The sequence below is a fragment of the Panthera pardus genome, unplaced genomic scaffold (genome assembly GCF_024362965.1).
Source record: "Panthera pardus isolate Hobbes unplaced genomic scaffold, ASM2436296v1 HiC_scaffold_8, whole genome shotgun sequence".
Lineage (NCBI taxonomy): Eukaryota > Metazoa > Chordata > Mammalia > Carnivora > Felidae > Panthera > Panthera pardus.
The window spans coordinates 107,173,280-107,198,393 of NW_026527013.1; the positions used below are offsets into that span (position 1 = coordinate 107,173,280).

At 34.3% G+C, this 25,114-nt stretch overlaps 1 protein-coding gene across 12 annotated transcripts in view; it reads right to left on the minus strand.

The window, feature by feature from the left end:
* DGKB (diacylglycerol kinase beta) overlaps nt 1–25,114 on the minus strand; it is a 776,793-nt gene that overhangs the window by 447,266 nt on the left and 304,413 nt on the right. For 7 of the 12 annotated variants that reach the window (XM_053897058.1, XM_019443494.2, XM_053897059.1 and 4 more), the window contains 4 exons: nt 22,787–22,822; nt 13,703–13,819; nt 3,836–3,909; nt 184–258 (listed from right to left, as the gene is read on the minus strand). In XM_053897058.1, coding sequence (XP_053753033.1) covers nt 184–258; nt 3,836–3,909; nt 13,703–13,819; nt 22,787–22,822 — 302 coding nt within the window. The remainder of the gene's footprint in view (nt 1–183; nt 259–3,835; nt 3,910–13,702; nt 13,820–22,786; nt 22,823–25,114) is intronic. The other 5 variants (XM_019443495.2, XM_019443493.2, XM_053897061.1 and 2 more) reach the window with 2 other exon arrangements.

The window sequence follows — 25,114 nt, forward strand, 5'->3', positions numbered from 1 at the left end:
TTGAAAAATAGCATCTGCACTGCTTACTGTTATAGAGTTGATATTCAATGTTGTTGTTGTTGTTGTTTTGTATACTAATCTGGCTGTGTATTCAAATAACACTGTCTCTAGGTACATCAGGCTGCGTAATGTATTAATTACTATTAAACGAGTTAACGGTAACAATATTTTCCTTGGACTTACCCTGGCATTGGTCCGTTTCCAGAAAGACTGTAAACCTGACGAGGATTTAGTAGATACTGGAATTTTCTGTAAATTCTATAAAAAGGAAAATATGGAAAAAAAAAAGACATTGAGTGACACTCCCCAATGTTTGAATAGTTATATAGATGGTTGTAACTAAATATATTTGAAAATTTTACATTAATAATATTAGACATACAGTTTTTTATAAGAACTTAGGGTTCTTTGAAAAGAGGCTTAGTAGCCAATATACAAGTAATATAGTTTATAATAGAAAGAATGATATTTGCATTCTAAATATGCATATGCGTTTAGAATATTCTCCATCCTGCTTTTGAATATTATTTGGCTAATTAGATTTGAAATATATTTTTTAAGAATATCAGAATAAAATTACTAACATACCTTCTCCTAATGGAGCCCTATGAAATTTACAGGTTATTGGGCCAAGCTAATCAATATGAAAACTATCCCACATATAAAATGGGATTGGGCATGCTGTATGTGTATAGGTAATCAAAGAATGTGACCTCATCTGCTTAATTGTGCCACATAAAGAATCATCTTGATCAGTCAGCTCACACAATTGCTAAACTGTTTCAACAAGCACATATTTTTTTTTGTTTATTTTTCAAATGTTTATTTATTTTTGAGAGACAGAGGGTGAGTGGTGGAGGACCAGAGAGAGAGAGAGACACAAAATCTGAAGCAGGCTCCAGGCTCCGAGCTGTCAGCACAGAGCTCAGTGCAGGGCTCAAACTCACAAACTGCGAGTTCATGAACTAGCCAAAGTCGGACGCTCAACTGAGCCACCCGGATCCCCCTCGACAGGAACATATTAAATAATTTTTTTCTAAAAGAAATCAATCATCGTAAAACAAATGCAGTACAAATATTTCTAAGTAGATACACATCCCATATTGGTATTCTTAAATGAAATACTGAAATTGAAAGCATACATTTAGTTTTTTAAAGTTAGATTTCACATACATGGGAAAATTTTACCATATATTTTATAAACACATTCATACTATGTTTCCTGATAGAAACTCTTCAAATTCACTGTGTAATATGTTTTTATCACTCCACTCCTAAATCTGCAATAATCTCACATTCTAGATCTTGATTAATTACATGATCTAGTGTCTCAAGAAAGACCTTAAGATTCATTCTTGGTACTTCTGGTACTTCTTTTTCCCCAGCACCTGAACCCAATGAGAGAGCAATTTGGCACCTGCTATCAGTAATGTCAATCAAACCTGGTTTTTCTCTGTCACTACCTTAGCTCAAGATTGCAAGCTGTCTCACCAGCTCCATAAAATTCTTGCTTATCCATCCTTCTTACATAGCACTGGTTAAGTACAGTCATGTTGTTTCCATGATGAAAAGTTTCTGCAAGTGTCAAGTTATTTATAATACAGAATATTTTATTATATTTAAAATAGGTTACGCCTTACCTTTCCCCTCATTTCCCTGAAACTTTAATCTCAGTGATTATCTCCTCATTCCCTAAAAAAAGGTTCTCCTTTTTTCACCTGGCAAACATCTACTGTATCACCAGCAACTCAAAAGCTACTTCCTGTCCAAAGAAACTTCTCAGTCTTCAGAGATAGTTATTTCTCCCTTTGAACTTCAACAGCATTTTTATTTTAAACATTTTTAGGTGGTCATTCATCTTGGGGTACTGCAGTTTATCTGTTTGTGCCTGCCTCCTTACGCGGCTATATTGTGGGTCTTTTCTCCCCACTTCCTAGTAGAGTTTGGATTCACTAAGGTTTTGTTGTTTGAATGAATGAATGAATGGTATGTGAACATTTTCACACCTGTTGACTGGTATGGAACACTTTGTGTAAATATATAATTTTGTAACCTTTTGCGAGTTATCTAACATATCAAAGTTAAAAACCAATTATTTTTAAAGGAAACCCTGAATGGAAGATCATTATTTCTGAAAGATGATTCTTCTTCATTCACAAAAATTAGGAGCATTGCAGTATCATCCCTCCTGCCATTAAGTTTAATTTACTTCTGACTTTAGTCTATCTATGTAGTTTTTTTCTTAATGGGATAAGGGGGAGTCAGATATTCTCTTAAGGTCATCATGCATGATCCATATTCTCCTAATTTGAAAGGAATGCTTTCCCTTTGAAAATATACCTTTTCTTTCTTTCTCTTCATACTTCATTTATCTCTACTTTCCAACATGAATTTAACGCTTACCTAATTCCATATAAAGAGTTTTTTTTTTTTTTGCAAACATCCATAATATATAAAGCTGACAGACTGTATGTAGTAAAGGAGAAAATAATTTTAGTTAATTATTTAATTGCGATTTTGTATCTCTAAAAGTGAGGTAACTGTTCTCTTTAATGAATCCACTTTTAATTATGAAGCCACTAGTAATTGAAAATAATTTCTATCATGTTTAGCAGAGTAAAAAAATATACAACTACATGTTGATAAAGGAAACAAAACTTTCTAAGCAGAAATAATATTTTGTTGATTGGAAAAAGAATAGCACTCTTCTTTTCACTAAAATAAAGCTGGAAAGTTATATGGCAAGAAAAGAAATTATAAAATTCCATTTACCATGAAAACAATTCCACTTACCATGAGAATCACAATGCAAATTTCTGTTTTATTATCATAGTGTTTGTATGGATGCTTTCATCTCATTTTTTTGTTGAGATAAGTAAAGACTTCTGGAAATTATAGCAGACACAACTGCATTTTTGTTTATGATGTGCCTTTTTATAAGGACATAAGATTTACTCTTCAATGGGATTTTCAGATATTTATTAATTATTATGATTTAATCATTAATGTATTACAAAAATGAAACTTCTGCATTGTCTGCCAGAATGCTGAGACACCTGATAATGAACCTTATTATAATTCAGATTATAATTCAGATTGTTTTCCTTAAGGATATATGGCATCACGTACTACAAAAACTCATATGTAGAAAATCATTTTAATACAATTTATCTAGAAGCTGAATATAAATTCTGTTCCTCACTACTTAGTGATGATTTACCTGAAGTCACCTTGTTGACCACTTAGAGAACCAATTTTCATTCAACACTATTTATGGAGCCATGTTGTATGCAAAGCTCTTTGTTAAGGGCTAGGGGTGATAGGGTAGAGAGAACTCAGATACCCAAGATTGATAATAAAAATATTTATAAAAAGCCATTATTATATTAATTTGAACTATATAAGAATAAGGAGAGATCATATCAATATATTACACATCGACTCTAGAATGATTTATTTCACATTAAAATTCGCAAACCATAGTGAATAATGCTTTAAAATGTCTTTACACTGTAATTCTATGGGGCACTTTGGTGGCATAGTCCGTTAAGCGTTCGACTTCAGCTCAGGTCATGATCTCACGGTTCATGGGTTCCAGCCCCGCATCAGGCTCTCTGCTGACAGCTCAGAGCCTGGAGCATGCTTCGGATTCTGTGTCTCCCTCTCTCTCTGCCCTTCCCCCGCTCATACTCTGTCTTTCTCTCTCTCAAAAATGAATAAATATTAAAAAAATTAAAAATAGATAAAAGTAAATAAAATGTCTTTACACTCCAATTCTAGTTTATCTTTTACATACATATGACATAGAAAAGGAACCTGATTTTTAAAAACATACCTTTCTCCTTGTTTTCCACCACTTTTGGGGTTCACAAAAACTAGAAGTGGATGAGTACCAGGAACAGGAGTAATCTAGAAGAAATTTGGATAGATGGTCAAATTATTCGCATTATGTATGAAAAGGACCCTTGTAATTTCTATTTCATGAAATATCAATTAGCAATTTTAAGAATATGGCTCTTCAGTTATGTAATTTGGGTGGATAGATAGATCTGTTTAACAACTCAATTGAACCCTATGTTTTTACTATATCAAACAGGCATATCCACACCACAGAGACAGGTAGGGTCCAGCTAGGTATAGGGCAGAGAGGAAAGTAGCTATGAAGAAGGAATGGTGATTGAATAGCCATGAGATGAAAACAAAAGGTACAATTTGCAGGACAGTGAGTAAACCAGACAGAATGAAACAGAAGATAGTGGGAGGAAAACGATTAGAAGAAAATAAAGGGATTAAATTATAGACAGGCCTGACTTTATAGATGACAGCTTCTTTAGAGGTTTGTGGCATGTGTGGAATCCATCTACCCAATCTCTTGCCAACTAGAATCTCAATAAGATGGTTTGAGGTCTCCTTCAGCCTAACCGCTCCCCTGTACACAATTTTTCCTCAATGTTTTCTTTCCCTGCCTGGGGAGTAGAAGACCAGTGAATCAAGTCTGTTTGCTAACCAGGAATCCGCAAACTGACTGTGCTCCTACTATCTACTGATACTGATTTCTTGGTTGAACAAGAAAATATTGCCTGTCCTAGTGCAGCTTATATTCTAGTCGAGACATAGACAATAAGCAAACAAATATGTAGTTAGCAGTAAAACATACCATGAAGAGAAATAAATCAAATAAAATGATAGCACTTTATTGGTGTGAAGGGGGTAAAGCTGTTTTTTGATAGGATGGTGAGGAAGAATTCTTGCATTTTGCCTGACTTCAATGTTAATAGGTAGACTCTTAAATGCATGTGTTCCTATTCAATCTACCACTATAAAAATTCTGTCTAAATACAGTTTGACAAAAAATATTTAGTAACAAAATATGCAACTACTGGAGCCCTCTTAATATTAAATTGAAAAGTTCTTGATCAGTTTTACTTTTTGAAAGTAGATTCAGGCTATCCTTTATTGCTCTTTTTTTTTCTATCTCAGAAGGTATTCTAAAATATGTAATGAGACACTTAAAAACAACCATTTTACCATATGATATCCTTTCTTCCTTTTTGTTCAAACGACAGAAATTAAAATATTCTTCTAATACACTTTCCTCCAATCTTAAGTGAACTGTAATTTTTCCAGTGATTATAGGCACTGGAAAAATGTTAAAATCTTCACATTAGTTACAGAAGGCTGAGTAAAATATTCTTAATTCTTCTACTCTTACTCAACTTGTCACTTTCATCTATTGTATCTGTCTCTGTTTTGCTTTCCTCTGTAAAGAGGACAAGGGTTCCTTGTTCCTGGTTTGGTTCTAATTTAGGTAGGAGATAAGACATATAAAGTGGATTTGTAGTAACTTTCCTGTAGCAAACGTGTTCAATCAATTAACATATAGACAGTGCCTCCTAGGTTGCAGTGTGTGCTCTTCTCCCCTCATTTAAAAGCTAGAAAAAAGAAACTACACAAATACAACTTTATCTAAAGACTTATATTCAATTTGCTTTATTTTTTTTATCCTATTATAGAATTAGAAAGAACTCCTGAAGTTTGCACATTCAAAAAAAGTAATGGTAACAGATGGTGGATTTTTATTTTTGCACCTAATTTGAATTGTTACTTCTTATTTTTAAATAAGGGTGAGAATCTCAAGGTAAATAAAGGTTTTCAAGCACAACATTAAGTCTGAACCCAAACACTCATTAAGATGATCTTCTCCAAACTCAACATTCAGCTTACAATTCTATTAAAATAAATTAGATTATATCAAATTCACACTGGGTCAAATATTTACAATGTATTTTTAAATATGTTTTGAATGCCTTTCAGAAATACGTGTATAATGGAATATTTAAAGGCATCATAACCATTTATCAAATAAAGGTTAGTAGCAAGCTATAGAACAACTGTGTTCTAAGGTGCACATTATTACCATCAAATAAATATCCTGCTAGAATACATTCTATAAGATCTCAAAATACAAAAAAAAATGTAGATGTTATTTTTAGAGGTGGGTAAATGGATAAATAGGTCAAATGGATTAGAAAATAGAAGATAATTTAGATAAAGAACAAATTTAGAAGAACAGGGATGCTCTGTAAGCACAAAAGTCAAATATGCCAAATGGAAATACAGGAAGAATAAAATCACTTAGCAGTCTTTTCCTCGTATATATTCGTATCACAAAGTAGGCTTATGAAATAAGACTAAATACAAATAAAACACTGAAAACTTGAGATATCTATTTATAAGTTACCTGGCACTGTGGAACACGGCTTCTTCTTCTTCTTCTTTTTTTTTTTTTTTTTTAACATTTATTTATTTTTGAGACAGAGAGAGACAGAGCATGAACAGGGGAGGGGCAGAGAGAGAGGGAAACACAGAATCTGAAACAGGCTCCAGGCTCTGAGCGGTCAGCACAGAGCCCAACGCGGGGCTTGAACTCACGGACTACGAGATTATGACCTGAGCCGAAGTCGGCCGCTTAACCGACTGAGCCACCCAGGCGCCCCAGAACATGGCTTCTTTGATAATGATGTCAGATAAACTCCTGACGTAACACAATCTACATTTAAGGGATAATATGTGATTAAACACTAGCACCACAAAGACACTGGTGTGAAGGGATCATTTAATGGTGTTACACTGGAAAGGTCAAGGTTTTAAGCAAATCTAGCATGTTTTTCAAGCCCCTATTCAAAAAGCTTTAAAATCTGGCTACACTTTGTTACTATAAGAATACCAACCCACCAGAGTAAATTTGGGAGCCAGAAGACCAAAGATAGAATTCCTAATATTGAGAGCACCAAAACTGTAGTCCTGCATGATCATTTTCAGGTCTGACATGTTAAAAATAACAACTACTTTGTGCACTAATACTCCTGGAAGAAGGAGCAGCATCTTACTGTCAAAGACTGCCACTGTCATTTACTTCTCCTACTTCTCTTCATCTTTATCGAAAGAGCCCTGGGCAAAATTTTGAAAGACTGGCCCTTCCCATCATACCTGTACCTTGGAAGCTATTGCTGCTGTTTGCAGAATTTAAATACGTATTTCTTTTGAAGAGTTTTAGGAAGGTGTAACTTTTGGTGTCTTGCCATATAAGCATGCAAATAAATAGTCTAAGTAGAAAAAAATGTGTCTATGTTTCGTCTATAATTGGAAGTTGCTATAGATCGAATTGTGTTTCCCCCAATTTTATGTTGAAGCCCTACCCCACAGTGTGGTGGTATTTGGAGAGAACCTTTGGGATGCAAGGAAGGTTAGATGAGAGTGGGAGCTTCATGATGGAACTAGTACCCTTAAAAAAGGAAGATCTACCCCTGCCTCTGCACACACAAAGAGGTAACGTGAGGACAAAGGGAGATGGCAGCCACCAATAAACCAAGAAAAGAAGCCTCAGAATGAAATATAACTTGTCACCCTGATCTTGAACTGTTCAGCCTTTAGAACTGTGATAAATAAATGTCTCTTATTTAAGCCACCCATCTATGATACTTCATTACAGCAGCCCAAGGCGACTGATACAGAAGTGTTTTGTGGAAACTCAAGATACACTCTTTAAAAAGGAAGCGTAACAGCTTCTAGTCATCTTCCTCTGGATGCCAGCATGAAATGTGATATTCTAAGGACCAGCAGCCATCTTTGCTAATGAGGTGACCTTGATGATGCCACAGATGGAGGACAGGAAAGATAGAACCAGCCCTGATAAAAATGTGGAACTGTCTTATTAGCCATACTTCTGGAGATCCTCCTTCTAGACTTTATTTACAATAAAGAAAAATTGATGGTTAACTTCTCTAAACTACTGTTATGTTTTATTCGTTTTTGTTTTTGCTCTTTCTCCATTATGTGCTGCAGAACCTAATTGTCACTGGTATGAAAGATCCACAAGGGCACAGAATTGAATATAGATGGAACCAGGCATAGAAACTTCATACTTCATCAAACTTGTTAATATTTCTAGACCCTAAGTGAAGAACAGAGACTTGATATCAAAATTCTTGAAGAGAATCTGTATCTTATTTTATTTTACATTATGTTATTCTCCTTATTGAGAATGGGGATACTCATTATCAGTTAATCCTTTTGTAACTTGAAGAGTATGAAACGAGGGAAAAAATACAGGTATTACTAGATGTGATATTTTAATTACTTAATCCGATCTATTTGATTCCACATTTTATTTTCCTGGGAGGTCAATATCAGGTAAGAACTAACTTATCAAATTCAGAATTCAGACTAGAGGAACTAATTTGTATTGAAATGTAAATCATATATACTTAAAATAATTTAAGCAGATTAAAAGAATACAAAGTTTTTCTTTGTTTCTGAAACTCAATACATCTGATTTTGATGAATAAAGTTTTATGGAAATATCTTACACTAATTTTGTATATTTTGAAGTGATATTTTTATTTTTATACTTTAAAATAATTCCAAATTTACAGAAAAATTAAAAGGACTATTCAAATAACATTTTTTCCTGAACCAATTGAGACTAAGTTGATAAGATGATATTTTATCACTCTTGTTTACTTTAGATTTGCCTTTACACAAGAACATGAACATAACACAACTGTCTGTCAAAAACGGGAAGTTAACACGATTCTGTACTAGCTGCTTTTGTTATAAAAGCCATTACTGGACAACTGGTAAAACCTGAATGGAATCCAAGAATTAGATAGCACTAATATATCAATCTTTAGTTTACTAATTCTCTTTGAACTATATCTAATATAGTTTTTAATGTCATGAATTTTCAATTTTTATTTCATACAAAATTTTAAAGATGTAAAATTCAGTTATTTTAATTCTTTAATTTTTTTAATGTTTATTCATTTTTGACAGAGAGAGAGTGAGTGAGGGGTGGGACAGAGAGAGAGGGAGACACAGAATCTGAACCAGGTTCTGAGGTGTCAGCACAGAGTGTGATGTGGGGCTTGAACCCAAGAACTGGGAGATCATGACCTGAGCCAAAGTCAGATGCTTAAGTGACTGAACCACCCACGTGCCCCAAGTTATTTCACATACTGATTTACTACCATCCTAAAATATTGTACCCTTTTCTAACAAATTTTGGTGGAAGGGGAGGGAAAACCAAAATATACATACATAAAAAAATTGTCAGCCTAAACTGATTTGTTCTTGGAAGTAAATATTTCTATAGCATTTGCAGTAATCTTAAGTGGAAGAATAGATAAGACAGGTGAAAAGCCAGTTGCTCTGTTTGAAGCTCAGAAGAACCCTGACCCTATCCTCAGCCTTCCATTGTCCCACCATTGTGCTTGAGGCATCTCTCTACAGAACCCTGGGCTTTTCAGACAAGGTTTGAAGATACAATGCAGTAGGAAATATGGTATAACAAAGACAATATTTACAAAGGGAGGAAATGCTCAAGATAACTGAAATCTTGAAGAATGGTTATAAATTGGATAAAGGGCATTCCAGGATGTGAAAGTTTATACTGGATTCTTCTCTATAGAGAAGAGAGCTAATCCCATGAAATCTTACTCACATAATGGGGTCATTTCATATAGTAAATATTAAAGGGCATGACTTGACTCAGACTGGTTTTGGGTCCCAGTTTAATGACTCCTTTCTCTCTCTATTCTCCCTCTTGGTAATCTCATTTCATATTCATGGTTTTAAGTACCATCAATATGACTTTCACTTCCAAATGTGCATCTATCCTCTGCTCTGAATTCTAGATTCACTTATTTGCCTGCCGACTTAACATCTCCACTTAGATGTCCAACAGTATCAGAAATTTCTGTCTAAAACCTATTGACACAGACCCTTCTCCATGTAAGTCACTGGCAACTCCATCATTTCAGATGAATGGGCCAGTCATCTAAAAGATGTACCTAATTTCTACTTCGTAATAAACCCTACACACATCTATCAGCATATCCTGTTGCCTGTGTCTTCAAAATATATGGAGAATCCATCTCTTCACCTCTCCTGCTCTACTCTGGACATACCTCTATCCTACAAACCCGAAATAGCTAGTTAAAATCTCCAACCGAGACTCTTTGGTCCCTAACATTCTCAACGAGAGTAAGCCTTTCAACAGTTAAGTCAAGATGATGTTCTATTTTTCCATCTCTCTCAGAGCGAAAGTCAGAATTCTTATACAGGCCTTGGGGGCTCTGTACGTCTAGCTCCTCTTGCTTCTCTAAAGTAGTCTTCACCAGTTTCCATGTTGCTCACCCTGCTCCAACCAGGCAGTTGTTCTTGTTGATTCTAGAACTTGCCAGGCATGCACTTGCCTTAGGGCTGCCCATCTGATGGATATCCACAGACTAAAGACCTCACCTAAGTCTTTACTCAAATATCACACTTTAATGAGGCCAAATCTGGCCATGTTACTTAATATGAGAGACAATTCTAACTCTCAGTCCTGACACTTCATATGGAACTCCATTTTTTCCATATTATTGATAAGCTAGCACATTACAACTATGAAAACAGGAACTCAGTTTAAAGGTTGTTGCATTACTTAAAGTGTAGAGTAATAATTCTGGACTTAGGGAGTTAAAATGACAATGAAGAGCTAATTATGGAAGAGCCAAGTGGCTTGAGGTTCCTAAAGTAGTCAAGGGGTGCGTGCGCATGTGCGCGCACGCGCACACACACACACACACACACACACACACAGTCCAATCAAATAACGGGAAATTGTATACACACACTATAAAGTCATTTATACTACACATGGATGTGTGTGTATGTGTGTGTGTGTGTGTGTGTATGTGTATATATATATATATATATATATATATATATATATGTTTACAGTCTTGGTAATTAAAAGAATGAGATACTGCAAATAAGAAAGACAGTAGGGACAGGGAGAAGCACTGTGGCAGGGGATGGCACTGGCTCAGTTTTACATGTTTAAATATAAAGGTTCCCTGTTCTTTCTAGTGTTAAGAGTATCACAAACTGGACTTTTTGGTTCTCAAGTGACCCTTTAATTTGGAAATTCTTCTCAGACAATAATTAGGGACACGGAAACTTCAGTTGAATACAGTTTAAACCATGCTTCTGTTTCACTTGTTCACATGCGAAGACTTACTGCATTTTTACATCTCGTGCGTGTTAGAAATTGTAGTTTCAATTACATTCGATCATATGTATTAAGTGTAAACCTATGGTATGAGCGATGACAAAGACAGAGTGCCTAACCACCTCTATTTGAAGTCCCCTAGGACCCGGGTTAATTAATGAGACTCATCCTAAGGTTATACATGATCTATTACTTCCTCTAATTAGAAATAATAATCCTGATCATTATGCTGGTTAGCTGGAAAGAAGTAAGATGAATGTGCTTAACTATGATTAATAGTCTTCTTTAAGCAGGGTAGATCTCTTCTGTCATGGACTTCTATGCAAACTGGCCTGCAACTCAATGCTTTTTCGTGATACACATTTTTTAAAACTCACAGAAAAATTAACTTTCTGGCATATCTTTTTATCTTTCCTGATAAAGAATAACCATGTTATTATTTTTAAGTTGATTCTTACAACAAAGTTTATTTTTCTACTTTGCATTAGCTATCCAATAATTTATTCTTTCATTTTTTTTCTATTTTCCCCCAAATTATGTGAATACCCATGTGTATTAATTTTAGTCCACACTGCTGAGGTGAAAGACTATTGCACATGATTTATATACCAACATTTAAAATTCAAAAAATTATTATGACAATAATTAAGGTATTTATTTACTCCTGTTTTATAAGGCTGGTGTCTACCCTGTCCTGACTAACAACTTTACCTGATAAATTCACACTCTAAAGAAAATTTAGAAAAGTTATTATCTGTTTTGTGAGATGCAATATGTCCACAGAGAAAGGCAGGTAGTCAGAACAAGTTGGTCAAGAAGTTAGCATTTATATACCTGTTAAACTTTGTTAACCAAGGAGGCCAGGTATCTTAGGAGTTAAACACATAAACTCTGAGTCAGACTGTCCTTATCAAACTTTGGCTTTACCACTAAGTGGGAGGCCCTGGAAATAACTTTGCCTTTGAACATCAGTATCCTCATTTTGAAAGTCATGATAATAATGATGATATGCATTATATGTTTATTGCGAAAATTAAGGATAGTTATCTCATATGTTTATTGAGAAGATTCACTTAGTAGGCATAAGATATTATCACAGTGTCTACCATATACTGTTTGACAAATGGTGCACGTTTAACTTTCATGTTGAGAAGTATGTATCTAGCCATGTGTGAAATGTACTTGATTTTTAAATTAATTCTCCATTCTGATATTTTCATCACTGGAACCCAGAATGACTAAAGATGTAATTAATCAACATTTGCAGCTGGTGTATTAGATTTGTAAATGTTGATATTTTTCACAAAAATTTAATAGGATCACTTAAGTTTTTTTTTCTATCCAAGTAGACAGACTTCATATTTGAGTCTTTCAATGAGATTGCTAAACATATAAAGATGACTACCAAAAAGTGTAGATCCTGATTTACTCTTTTAGTACTCTTTTAATACTCTTTTAATTTTACTCTTTTAATTTTTAAACTTTCTAACCAATGTAACAATTTCATCATTTAGAATTTCTTCTTTTTATATTTGAGTTTAATAACACTTAAAAAATTTCTGTTCACAATGTGTTTTATTAGATCAAAAACAAATCAGCAATCTGGTCATCAGTATTTAAGCAATTACTATTAAATTTTTAATGAGATCTTCAAAATAATGAAGAAACATGCATTGAGGCAACTACTATGTGCTCTGGACTGTGCTTCCAATATAGGGAAATATAAAACACATAATCCATAATATCATAGATAAAATAATTAATGAAAAGTGAAGATACAAAGTTCTGTATATTGAAGGCAAGAATGTGACAAAATATACTTTTGTTTGGTAAGTGGTTGGTAATTTTTTTTGGAGAACATGAAACTTGAAGCATATTGTTGTAAGAAAAGGAAATGAAAATTAGAAGAGAGAAATATATAGGTAAAAAAGCAAAAAAAAATGAATGCACAATGTCACAAAGATTTAGCCAACTTCACGTGTTGGTTGGAGTGAAAAATAAAGGCAAATAAATACAATCCACACAATCTCTAGGATGTCTAAAAATGTAGGTTGAAAGTAATCTTACTGCTGATGTCCGAGATACTAGGGTGCTAAAAACAGATTTTGAGTTACCTGTGTTTATTCAAACTAGAAATATATATGGAGTTTTAATTTTGAATTAAAACTAAAGGAATATATGAATAAATCATAAACACCCTTTATGTTATTATTTCTTAGCAATAAAAATATCCACACACATGAAATTCATTTTATTTTTTTCCTAAACATTTTTTTTGCCACCAAAATGATTCTTCCAAATATATAAACATATATGGAGAAAGTAAACTTGTAAACAAATAACATGTATGCCTGTAACAAATGGTACATTTAGTAATGATTTGCAAAACCTATGGAATTGCAAAAGATCTCTTACCATTTAGTTTCAAATGCAGATAACGTCGTAAGAGATTAATATAATCAGAGTGTCACTCTGTCAATCAAATATAAAACCGTCATCTTGATAAATTAACAAAGATCTTTCTGAAGTCCTCTGCTGAGCTAATCGCACATTAAATAAATGTGTTGACAGCTGGACATATGTGCCTGTAAGAGCATAGAAGGAACAAATATGAAAGCCACTAAAATTTGATCGAAAAAGTCCTACCTGTAGGCCTTGGCCATCCACGGTCACGGAGTTGGCTCTTTGCATTTTGTTTTTGTCAGTCACTTTATTTGACTGTTGGGAACCACCTTTTTCCTTTTTCACTGTTGCTTGTCTTTCCTGTAAGGAGACAATCTTTTATAAGAATATTGTTTTAATAAAAAGGGGAACACAAAGAAGACTTTATTGGCTACAGACTTGGGCCCATGCTCCTAATTTGGAGTATCTTAATGACTACTAAGAAATCTGTTGCTTGCAACAGTCCACATGATACAGGCACAAGAAGAAATATTATTTTCTTTAATTATCTTAAAGAAATTAATTATCACTTAAAGAAAGCCAGATGGTATTCCCCCTATGTGCCCAATCAGGACTCTTCACCAGAAGTTATCAAGGACCAGTAAGACTAATTATTTTCATAAGGAATGGTAGGAATAAGTAATATGGACTTACAATTTAAGAAATTTGTTACTGAGCACTAAAAACAAGGCTTATACATGCAGGCAATACTGCAAATGAAGCCATGACGGACTTTTAAGCTGCTATTTATATGAAGGATGGCATGAAAGTTAAAACACACATTCCATCCCAGCTAATTCCTTTGTTCATCATAGTGGAAACATTTCTTGGAGTTGGCTGCTTCCTGTTTCTATCCCACCCCCACCCCCACCCCCACTCTCTCTTCAACCCAACCCAATGAATTTTATCACCGTTAATCAACCAAATCTGCTCTTCTTAAAATCACCAATGACCTTCTCATTACCACACCTATTGATCAGCTTCATCTTTTCCACTTTTTAGCAGCATTTGAGAAGACTGATCTCTTCCTGCCTCCTGAACACTTGCCTCACTTGGGCTTCTGGACACGTCTTTCTCTTACTCTTTGCTCTCTTCCTACTTCACTAATTGCTTCCTCAGAGTCTCTTTCTTTGATTCTCCCTCCCAGGTTTAGGGTCCATAACACTTAACCTCTTCCTTGAATGGCTCATCTTCACTATCTACACTCACTTCCTAGGCAACTTCATTAAATCCCAAGGCTTTGAATTTCAATTTTATGAGGAAGACTTCTAAATTTATAGTTCCTGTTCAGATTTCTCCCTTAAACTTTACTTCCTACATACAAATGCCCTTTCTATCTGTCCATGTGTGTCTAAAACACACATTAGTCCTCAAATATCCAAAGCTATTTTTTCTTGAATTTCCTGCCTACTCTCATTAAAAATAAATCCCAAACTGGATGATTACTCACCACTTCCAATATTACATATCTTAAGCCTCTGCCATCTTCTTTACCTGGATTATTGTAATCATCAACTGAGGGATCAATCTGCTTCCATCTTTGTCTCCCTACAGTCAATTCTCTATACAACAGCCACACTCGTCCTATTTCACTCCATTCCAGCTATCCCCACCTCCTCATTATGCTTTGATCACGAGTAAGCTCTTAATTCACAGCTTTGGCCATCATTCTTCTCTCTGCTGCAAAGCTTTCTTTTGGGCATGTTCCTCACTTATTTCAGGTTTCTGTTCAAATGTCAAATTGGCTTCTCTATTCCCTTTAGCCTCCTTTTATAGAAATAAAAATATATTTACACATAAAAGTATATATATTATGTATAATTATATACATATATAATATACATATTATACACATATATAATACATATGTGTATATATACATATTATACATATATATGCATATTATATACAAATATAATATATAATTTACTAGAACCTGAAATGTGTTCTGTTTAATTAGTTTAATGCTGGTCTATCCCCACTTTTAGTCAAAGCTTCAGAAGAAAAAGTGCTTGGTTTGCTTCACTGTTCAAGATCAGATCCCCAATCAGTGTCTGACAAAAGTCAGGATAAATGAATGGAGAAATAGATGAATCAAGAGTCAAACGATTTCTAATGTTTTAATAGTATTGTATTAAGAGGGATTCTTGGGCCATGTCTAGGCTTGGAGTGAAAAGTTGTTCCGATCAAAAAGCAATGTCTGGCATGTATGCTTAAATATTTGAGTGACACATATTTTCTAGTCCCTATATTTGCTTCTTAGAGCATCATTTCAATTTCTGTAATTTTGGAACATATTTTAACTGGACTTACAAGTAAAGCTCTTTTTAACTATATTAGGGCCAGATGGATCAGAAAATTTCTGAGACCAAAATAGATGCTAATCAATACAGTCCATTTACCTTGCAATTTCATGGTGTAAAATCACTGAATATATTTTTTGTGTGACTAAAAATGGATGGTGTAATAGGATTCCTGAAATTCACATTCTTTGGAAAACGATGTACTTTCACATAAGCATAATTTCTGGCAAAAATATTGATTTTTTTTAAAGATAGATCATTCTTTCTAAACTTACAAATTACAATTTTGTCCCTAGAGAGTTAAGAGTATAATGCATAGAAAGAGTGGATTATAGGATGAGGTTTGGAGTCAGAAAGCCTGAGCTGAATCCCATCTCTGTTACTTAAATGTCATGTAACCTTGGAGCACTTAACTCTTATTCAAAATGGAGTTAGCAATACATATTCCTCAGAGTTGTGCAAAATTTAATAGAAAACACACAAATTCCTAACATTGTGCTTATATTAGAATATGTGCTCAATAAATGAAAGTTATTAAGAATAAGAAAGTGTGGCTGTCTCATTAGGGTGCTCATTAGTATTATGCAAAGTGTTTGTTCTATTTCCAAGTGCATATATGTATGAAAAATTACACTTAGTTACATTAAGTATATTAAATAAGCAAGTCTCAGTGATTACATTTGAAAATCCATAACTTATATTAGGAGTTCAAAAATAAAATACTGAGGTAGGTATGGGAATAATTTCTTTCTGGATGCTTGCATACAGGTATGTAAAACATACAATGCTCTATAAAATGCTCTATAAAAATCTATAGTGTAGAAGATACTTATGTACCTAATATCTTATATATCTAATATCTTATCATACCTTAAATACCTTGTATTCTGACATACAATCCAACAATTGTTATTTTACATTTAATTCCTAAAATTCTTAGGTTACAAGAATTAAATAAAATTTAAGTTGGTTAGTCATATTGGAACTGAATATTTGTGACCAAACTATTTATATACATAATGCTGGAAATTGAATACATGTAAGTGTATGTCTGTAAAGAGCTACCAAATTATCTATTAACTTGATTTTATTCTTAGCCATGCACATAGCTGGGGAAATTCCATTGCTGGTAAGACCCTCCAACTAGCAAAAAGCAGTTAATTAAGTAGCTTCAGGTCTCTCCAGGGAGTCATCTTTCTGAGTAAACTGGAGTAGATGAAACAAATGCTTTATAGTAACCTTTGTAAGATATTAAAAAAATGTAAATCCTACATTGAGTGTTCAACTAAGATTTTATTTTTGAAATCTAAAATTATAAGAAAGAGGTATACAACAAGTTAATAGAAAAATCCTCAGTACCTCCACCTGCATGTGAATTTTATTATATAATCCAGATAATGCTAAAATAGTAAACATTTGTTTAAACACACACACACACACACACACACACACACACACACACGAACTCATACACACACCCCAAAGAAACCAAATGGTTTCTTTGGTTAAGGGAAATACGTCTAGTGGGTAGAATGCGTGGAATTACTCAAGGCCGAAAATTGTAAACAGGAGAAACTCATAAGCATTTACTTTTCCCCAGAGTTATCATTTTATTGTACTCATTTGTTTCATCTTTATTTCCAAATTGTAGAGCAATCTCCATGAAATATCCACTATACTTTAGTTAAGCAGCATTAGCTCACAGAATGATAGTTGGATGCTTTTTCCTATTTCCACTACGAAAATCTTTACTTCTTTCATTTCATATGAGGGACAGAAAGGGGAAGCAATTTCATCTTTCAAAGATCTGCTGTCCACAGAAATTTCATTAGCCTGTTGTGGGGGTTAACTCTGAATGGCAGATCTCTATTGTGATATTTAAGAGAATTACTCCCAGTATTGAAGTTACTGAAAAGTTTCAAGAAGAACTCACCAACCTTATTTTGCATCATTATTCAGGATAATATTGATTTCTGGTAATAGAGGTCAGTGCTCACCACTTCACCTTCTGCTTTTTTTTTTTTTAAGTTTTTGGGCTTTAAATAACAAAATAAATTACCTTATTATAATCAAGACAAATTTTGTTCTGCCAGATAAATTATCCAAGATATAAAAAGAGTTGGAAAATTATTGCTTTAATCAATAGAAATTATTCAAACACTGAAAAGAGCTACTCTATCCCCCAAAATATAGAAAATATGACTACAAAAAATAAAATATAGTTATTGATATTTCAGGATTTTCAAATGTCAGCCATTTGTGTTCGCTATGCAGACATTTTGAATATAGAATTCAGTGTTTTGTGATCCTCAGACTCTCTAAGTAGTACAACAGATCTTAACTGGGGAATACAATGTAATAGAATTCCAAAAGAATAATCACCATAATTAACCAACAAAAAAAGCCGAAAGGACCATTCACAGAAAACAGAAAGATGAAATAAATGAAATAAAAAGACCTCCCTTCAAACCTGTGCTTTAAAAAAAAATTTTTCTATATCATGCTGATTCTCAGAGGTAGAGTATTTGTGCATTGCTGAAAACCACTTTCACAAAAGGGATGTTTACCACAATACTTGAGCCTGCTGTTATCGATCACTCACAAACTACAAGCAGCAAGTGATGATTACCTCGAGCACAGGGCTTTCTTCTTTTTGTCCAATCTCAGCATGAGAAACAGGCAGCAGCAAAGTACCTCCATTGGTACAAAGCCACAAAAGGGTGGGCTGGTGCACTGTTGCAACAGCATCCTTCTGGCTAGTCCTGGAACTTGCTTTCTCAGTTACCTGCCTTAGGGGAGACTTAGTCCTTTCTGCCACTGGAGCTAGGCCACAGAAATTTCTCAGGAGCTCTAGAATTTGAACCCAAGGTAACACTTAGATATCCCCAATATAAAAGGTCTCGTGGAAGCAGACATGCCAACAAATTCATTGGTGCTTAGAAGGGTTATGGGTTCCATGAAAGCAAGGCTGACAGCTGCAGAACTGCACTTTTAATTATTGTGACCTTATTGTGAAACTGGAGCCGTTCCCTGCCGAGAGAAACAAATTCACTCGGAAAGTAACAAAAGCTCTAAATCTACTAGGGATCCTTGGAAGTTGCAGCAAAATTTATTATGGCTGAGTAGCAAAGCAGTCTTGATTTAGAAAAAAAAGTCTAGAAAGCTTTAAACATAGATATAATAATTGATATATTATAAAGGTTTTCATTTCTTTCTTAATTTAGTTAAGTAAGGACTTATTAAAAAACTAAAACTACTTTGGGAAAAGGCCTAAGTATGGGCTTGGAGGCCAAATCCCAGATTTGTATTTTATTTGCCATGCAAACTTGGGCAAGTTATTTGCTATCTCTAAGCCACCACTGAGTTCATCTATAAAATGAGAAGATTTTTGTGATGATAAATTAAGAAAATGTGGATAAAGATACCAGCATAAAATAGGCACTTAGCAAATGGCAAAATTTTTAAAATACAAAAAAGTATATTGCTATATTTTCTCATTTAACTTATCACATGTATGCTGCTTACACTGCAGGAGTGGAAGATAGGTGTTGTGAAGAAGTACTTCATTTACTTGGTAGTACTTTATTTGTCTGCTGAGTCCCCATTTCTGGGGATAAGTGGTGCTGTGATCCAGGTGGGGTCTTTTGGGGCAGAAGAGAGGCAAACAATTAGAATGAAAGCTAGTCTTAAACGACCTAGAGGTGCTACTCACCCACAAAACCCGGAGGTACAATTTACAACTTGGTCCCCAAGTCCCGGTTTTCACACATCACACACAATGTGACTATTTTATCTTGGGGTAATTTCATATTGGGTGCAAACCACTTACAAAATTTCTGTTCAAGAAATACTGATTGGAAGCAATGAAATTTAGGAATGAGAAGGCCCATGCCAAAATCTTTTGCTTTGGGCTGTTTGCCAGTATATGGTTGTGACTTTATAAAAGTATGTGTGTGCATACGTACCTCACTCACTCTCCATTTCCTCTCTCTGTAACTGTCACCATGGACGTGTTGAGCCAAAGTTTAAAAGCAAGGAGGTAGCACTCTTGTTTGTTCATACTCATCATGTCTTTCAACCAGCTGAGTTAAATGCTCCACATAGTGATTACTATGCTGCCCCCAATCTGTTTATACCAGCTCCAAGTAGAATTTGTTATCTTATTATTATAACCATGTGATTTAATTATTACTCAAACCATTGAATCCTGAGTGTAAAATAAGTTGTTTCTGTGAAAATAACTTCCATTCTTTGGAACCACAATAATACATGATGTATGTGTGTGTGTGTGTGTGTGTGTGTGTGTGTGTGTGTAGAAGGAGTGGTCCAGTTGGATTAAGACACAATGACTGTAAAAGCTTTGAAAATTAATAAAAATTGAGAATTACTGGGGTGCCTGAGTGTCTCATTCAGTTAAGTGAGTGACTCAATTTCGGCTCAGATCATGATCTCATGGTTGTGAGATTGAGTGCCATGTCAGGCTCTGCACTGACAGGATGGGACTTACTTGGGATTGTCCCTCTCTCTCTCTTTCTGCCCCTCCCCTGCTCATGCTCTATCTCTCAAAACAAATAAACTTTAAAAAATATTAAGAGTTATTTTACACTCAAATTGCTTTACAGATCCTTGAATTTTTGTTATACTTTAAAAAATTGAAAATAATTGAAGACAATTATTTTCATAAATAAATGAATATCTTTTCATGAAATAGGGAATGCTTTACTTTTGCTTCACAACAATTGATAACTGAAACTTACCATGGGTGATAAGACTGTGATATATGTAAGAAAGCCTATATACAATTTCCAAACAAGAGATATGGCCTCATAGAAAAGCCCTTTAACCTACATCAAAAGTGTAGCCAACAAATATACATGTACGTATTTCACATTAAATGTTTAAGGTATGTCTATATCCTTCCATAGGTTCCCCCACATACATCTTAACCTAACAATTACCTAACAAGCAATTGTTTCTGATAGTTGAACAAAGGGATACGTGTGTGTGTGTGTGTGTGTGTGTGTGTGTTCATACACTCACCAGTGTAAACATCCACATATGGGCTTAAGAAAATTTTTGGAACAACATAGTTGAAAAAAACTCATATGATGATTTCAGACAATGGTGAAAAGTCTAAATTAATATAAACCAATATATCTTGCCAGAAAATAAAAGGCAATGTATGAAGACTTTTAATAACTTTACAGAAGAAGAAATTGTTTGTTTGTTTGTTTTTAAATGAGAAAAGTGTATTATGAAAAGTGCAGTTTGGTCTATTTATTCTATTTATATGATATAGATTATGCAGTTTAATATGGGAGATCTGTGGAAATTATCAAGTCTAAGGAGAAAATTTTAAATCTCAAATGCAGTGCCTATATTCGCGGGCAAAAATAAACTCAAACACCTGAATATACAAAATCAGTTCTCTTACACTTAAATAACTGAACTAAGTGATAAACTTTCTGAGAACGTTTGTCACTTAAGTCTGTAATTCAATATTTCTATTTTATAACCATCAAGATAATAATGGTATCAATTGACTTAAAGAATACAAAAACAATTTAATATTTCTCTTAGATTAGAAACATTACTTTTTCAAACATATTTCCAGTATCTTTTAAAGTATATGTCTGGTTACAAAATCAAAGTTTTAAAAGTCTCATGAAGCAGTCTACACTAATTGGAAAACTTTTTTGCAGGGGTGAGTAGGGAAGAGAGGTTACTACATTTTTGTACAATTATGCTTTCCTCTAAAGAAACTCATATCCTTATGTAGTATTCATATATTATAAATAATATTTTTCCTAAGGAGGCCAATTCAAATTATAATTTAGGGGAAATAATACCATCTGATCATATCCTTTAAAGATAAAAATAACTGAGGGGCTCCTGCATGGCTCAGTCAGTTGAGCATCTGGGTCTTGCCTTCACTTCAGGTCATGACATCACGATCTGTGGGATCGAGCCTCACGTCATGCTTTGCACTAACAGCACAGAGCCTGTTTGGGATTCTCTGTCTCCCTGTCTCTCTGCCCCTCCCTCCCTCCCTCCCTCCCTCTCTCTCAGAATAAATAAACATTTAAAAAAAGATAGAAACAACTGAATAGAATAGGGTCACAGAAAAATGTGGAGGCTTTCCTTTATTAATGCAAAGACAAAGCTAACACTTTACTGAAAATAAATGGTATGGGAATACCTATATTTATTTTCAAAATAGAAGTCATTTTTTCTGTGACTATATTTTATTCCAGTGACATTCCTAGATAATGTCATATGCTAACTGATTAATGCAGATACATTCTTTTTTAAAATGATGGGCACTTCAAAGTGAGCAAGAGTTTCTCAATCTACTATCACTTAAAACTACATTTTAATGGTATAGAACTTTGCATCGTTTGGGTTTTCTGTAAGGTATTTACATTTTAACATGACAAATAGGAACGATGCTATTCTTATACACAGGTCAAAACTCTTTGCAAAATAACTTTTATTTTTCTCTGTATAATTTGTTTCATATAACTTTGCTTTCCTAATGTTTGTCACAAAAGTAGATTGAAACAGTTTCAAGTCAATCCTATCATGAAAATATAAATCTCCTTGGGGTGCCTGGGTGGCTCAGTCAGCTTCTGACTCTTGATTTTGGCTGGGTTCGTGATCTCGTGGTGTTTGAGTTCTAGCCCCGTGTCAGGCTCTGTGCTGATGGTGCAGAGCCTGCTTGAGATTCCGTCTCTCCTTCTCTCTCTGCCTCTCCAACACTCACTCTCTGTCTCTCTCTCACAGTAAATAAAATAATAATAGTAATAAACTTTAAAAAAAATAAAATATAAAGATCCCCAATTCCAAATATCAGAATATGAGACAAAATGAACTAACAAATTGATATTAGTAGGTCACTGAGATAGCCCCAAATGTTCTTTATAACAATGAAAAGATGTATAATGACCTATATGGCCAAATGTGAAAACCTTTTTTGCTTACGCACCTCAGGGACTGAAACTCCTGAAGTGGACAGAGTCTGCTGAAAAAGAGAAGTTCATATTAAAGCTGAAAAAAACAAAAGTCAAACTGAAAACAAATGCCAACAAAGGTTCTTATACCACTCTTCTTCTGTGAAATAAATGAATAAATATAAAATGCATTTCCTTGTCATATTTTTTCTGCTTAATTCCATTAAATAAATTAATAAGGAATACTCTAATGGAGAGTGGGTTGGGTTGTGAATTACTTGTCCAAAATGCAACTTCATCCACCCAAAGGAGATTGGTCAATATTGTTGACCTGCTTCGTATACCTCTCTGAAATAATACTGATATATTACATTCAGGTTTTGCAATAAGAACTCATCTCTAAGTTCCATTATCCCTCATAAACCATCCCTACTAATTTTTTGAGTTGCCCATTTACCCGGCCCACTTTCCCATTTTCCAGTCCAATTCTCATTCCTTGCTAAAACACTCAGTATCTTTTTGATGGAGACATAGCTTATGGTGTGGATTTTATTTTGGGATTTTTCTGGAAATAAGAAAAAATATTCCATTAGCATCAGTAAAAAGTGAAAATATTATTAAGTAGGTAGAAAAATTTTACTTGAGAGTAACTTAAAAAAAAAAAAGATGAAGTTAAACACACTGAAACTGGTCCTCATGACAGTGCATCTTCAATTATTCACCTGCCCTCCTTTTCTGAGTCACAGTAAGGAGCTTTGTTTCTGGCAAAAAACAGAATAAAAGGTTAACAATTCCAAAAGTCTATGCCCTATGGGACTCAGGGCAAATTTGGAAGAATTGTTGACAAATCACACACGTAATACTAGATAAAGTTTTCTAATGGTGGGGTGTGTGTGTGGTGGGGCTAAGTATGAAGCTGGATGTCAGGTTAGGAGGTCTTAGACATTTGTGTGTCTCTGAAAAGGAGGGAGTGGTCGGTATATTCCAATTTACCCCCAGGACTGGGCTATGTGAAAGCGACTCTAAATGAATATCCAAGATGGGTCTGAAAAATCTGAGAACATAGACATTAGTTTACTCCCTGATGCAGTGTAAGTCCAAGAAGGCAGCAAGAAACAGAAGAATAAATAGCTACATGAGGTTAATGCAACAGAAGCGACTTCCCAGCTACTCAGCATAGAGGACTAGAAGGATCCAGTGCACACAGAAGTGCATCAGAAGAAGGCGTCTAGAGAAGCCACAGAGGAATTTGAAGTGTCCAGGAATACAACTCTACTTAGAAGATATTTTTATCATGTAAGTAAAAAATGTTTCAGCTGCAGATTTTTCATCAAATTAAGTCATGAAGTCTGAAAGGATGAACTTGGGTTAACTATCCCATCAACAGCAAAACCCTATGGAAGTAATTGCCATTTCTCAGATGGACTGAAAACAGATTTCACAGAACTTTCAAAGAAAGCTTTCTGACTTCAGTAATATTCTTGACTTTTGAGCCCAAATCAGTCTATATAACACTTGAGATAACGGGGGGTGGGAAAAATGTGCTAATTTCAATCTACGTCACCTCAATTTTTTTTGTCAGCTTTCCTATTTTTTTTCTTCTCAGCTCTTAGTTCAAGCTTAGATCTGAATAAACATTTTCAGACATGAGTGTAATTGTTCCATCTTTATTATAGTCTATGTTTGCTCTCCCTCTAATCCAGATTAAGCTCCTTGTCCTGTGATTCCTTATCTTATCCTATGTCATGGGCCAAGGAAAGTCCCAGAGACTCTCAAGCAAAAATTAGGATGCCCATCAAACAGTCTCCAGGACATAGGTCACAGATGCCTTCTATCTTTGGAAGAGTCTATGTTCACCTTACCCATCTGTAAAGAGTAAGGCACTGGAAAGCCAAGTGAGATTATAGTTGTCAAAATGGTTTAGAGTAACAGCAAGTGTGATGCACAAATCTTAAATGGATATGGTCCACCCCACCACAAGCACCAAAAAAAAAAAAAAAAAAAAAAAAAAAAACCTATAAAAGACATTTTTGAGATATATTTAAGCATTTGAATAGACAGGATAGTGATTAATATTATGGAATTATCGTTAATATTCCTATGTGTGATAATAGTATGGAAATTGTATAAAAAATTGTCCTTAATCTTACAAGATGCCTGCTGACATATTTAGCGATGTAATGTCATACTACCTGCAATTTATATATAAAAGATTCAACTTAGTAAAATATATCTATTTCTGCATATATAATGGAAAAATAATAATAGAGGCTGGGGATATATTTGAATCATATGGCTCGATGACACAAAAAGCAAAAATTATGCCAATTTGGGTTATGAAGACCCTGTTTTAAGGCATTCTT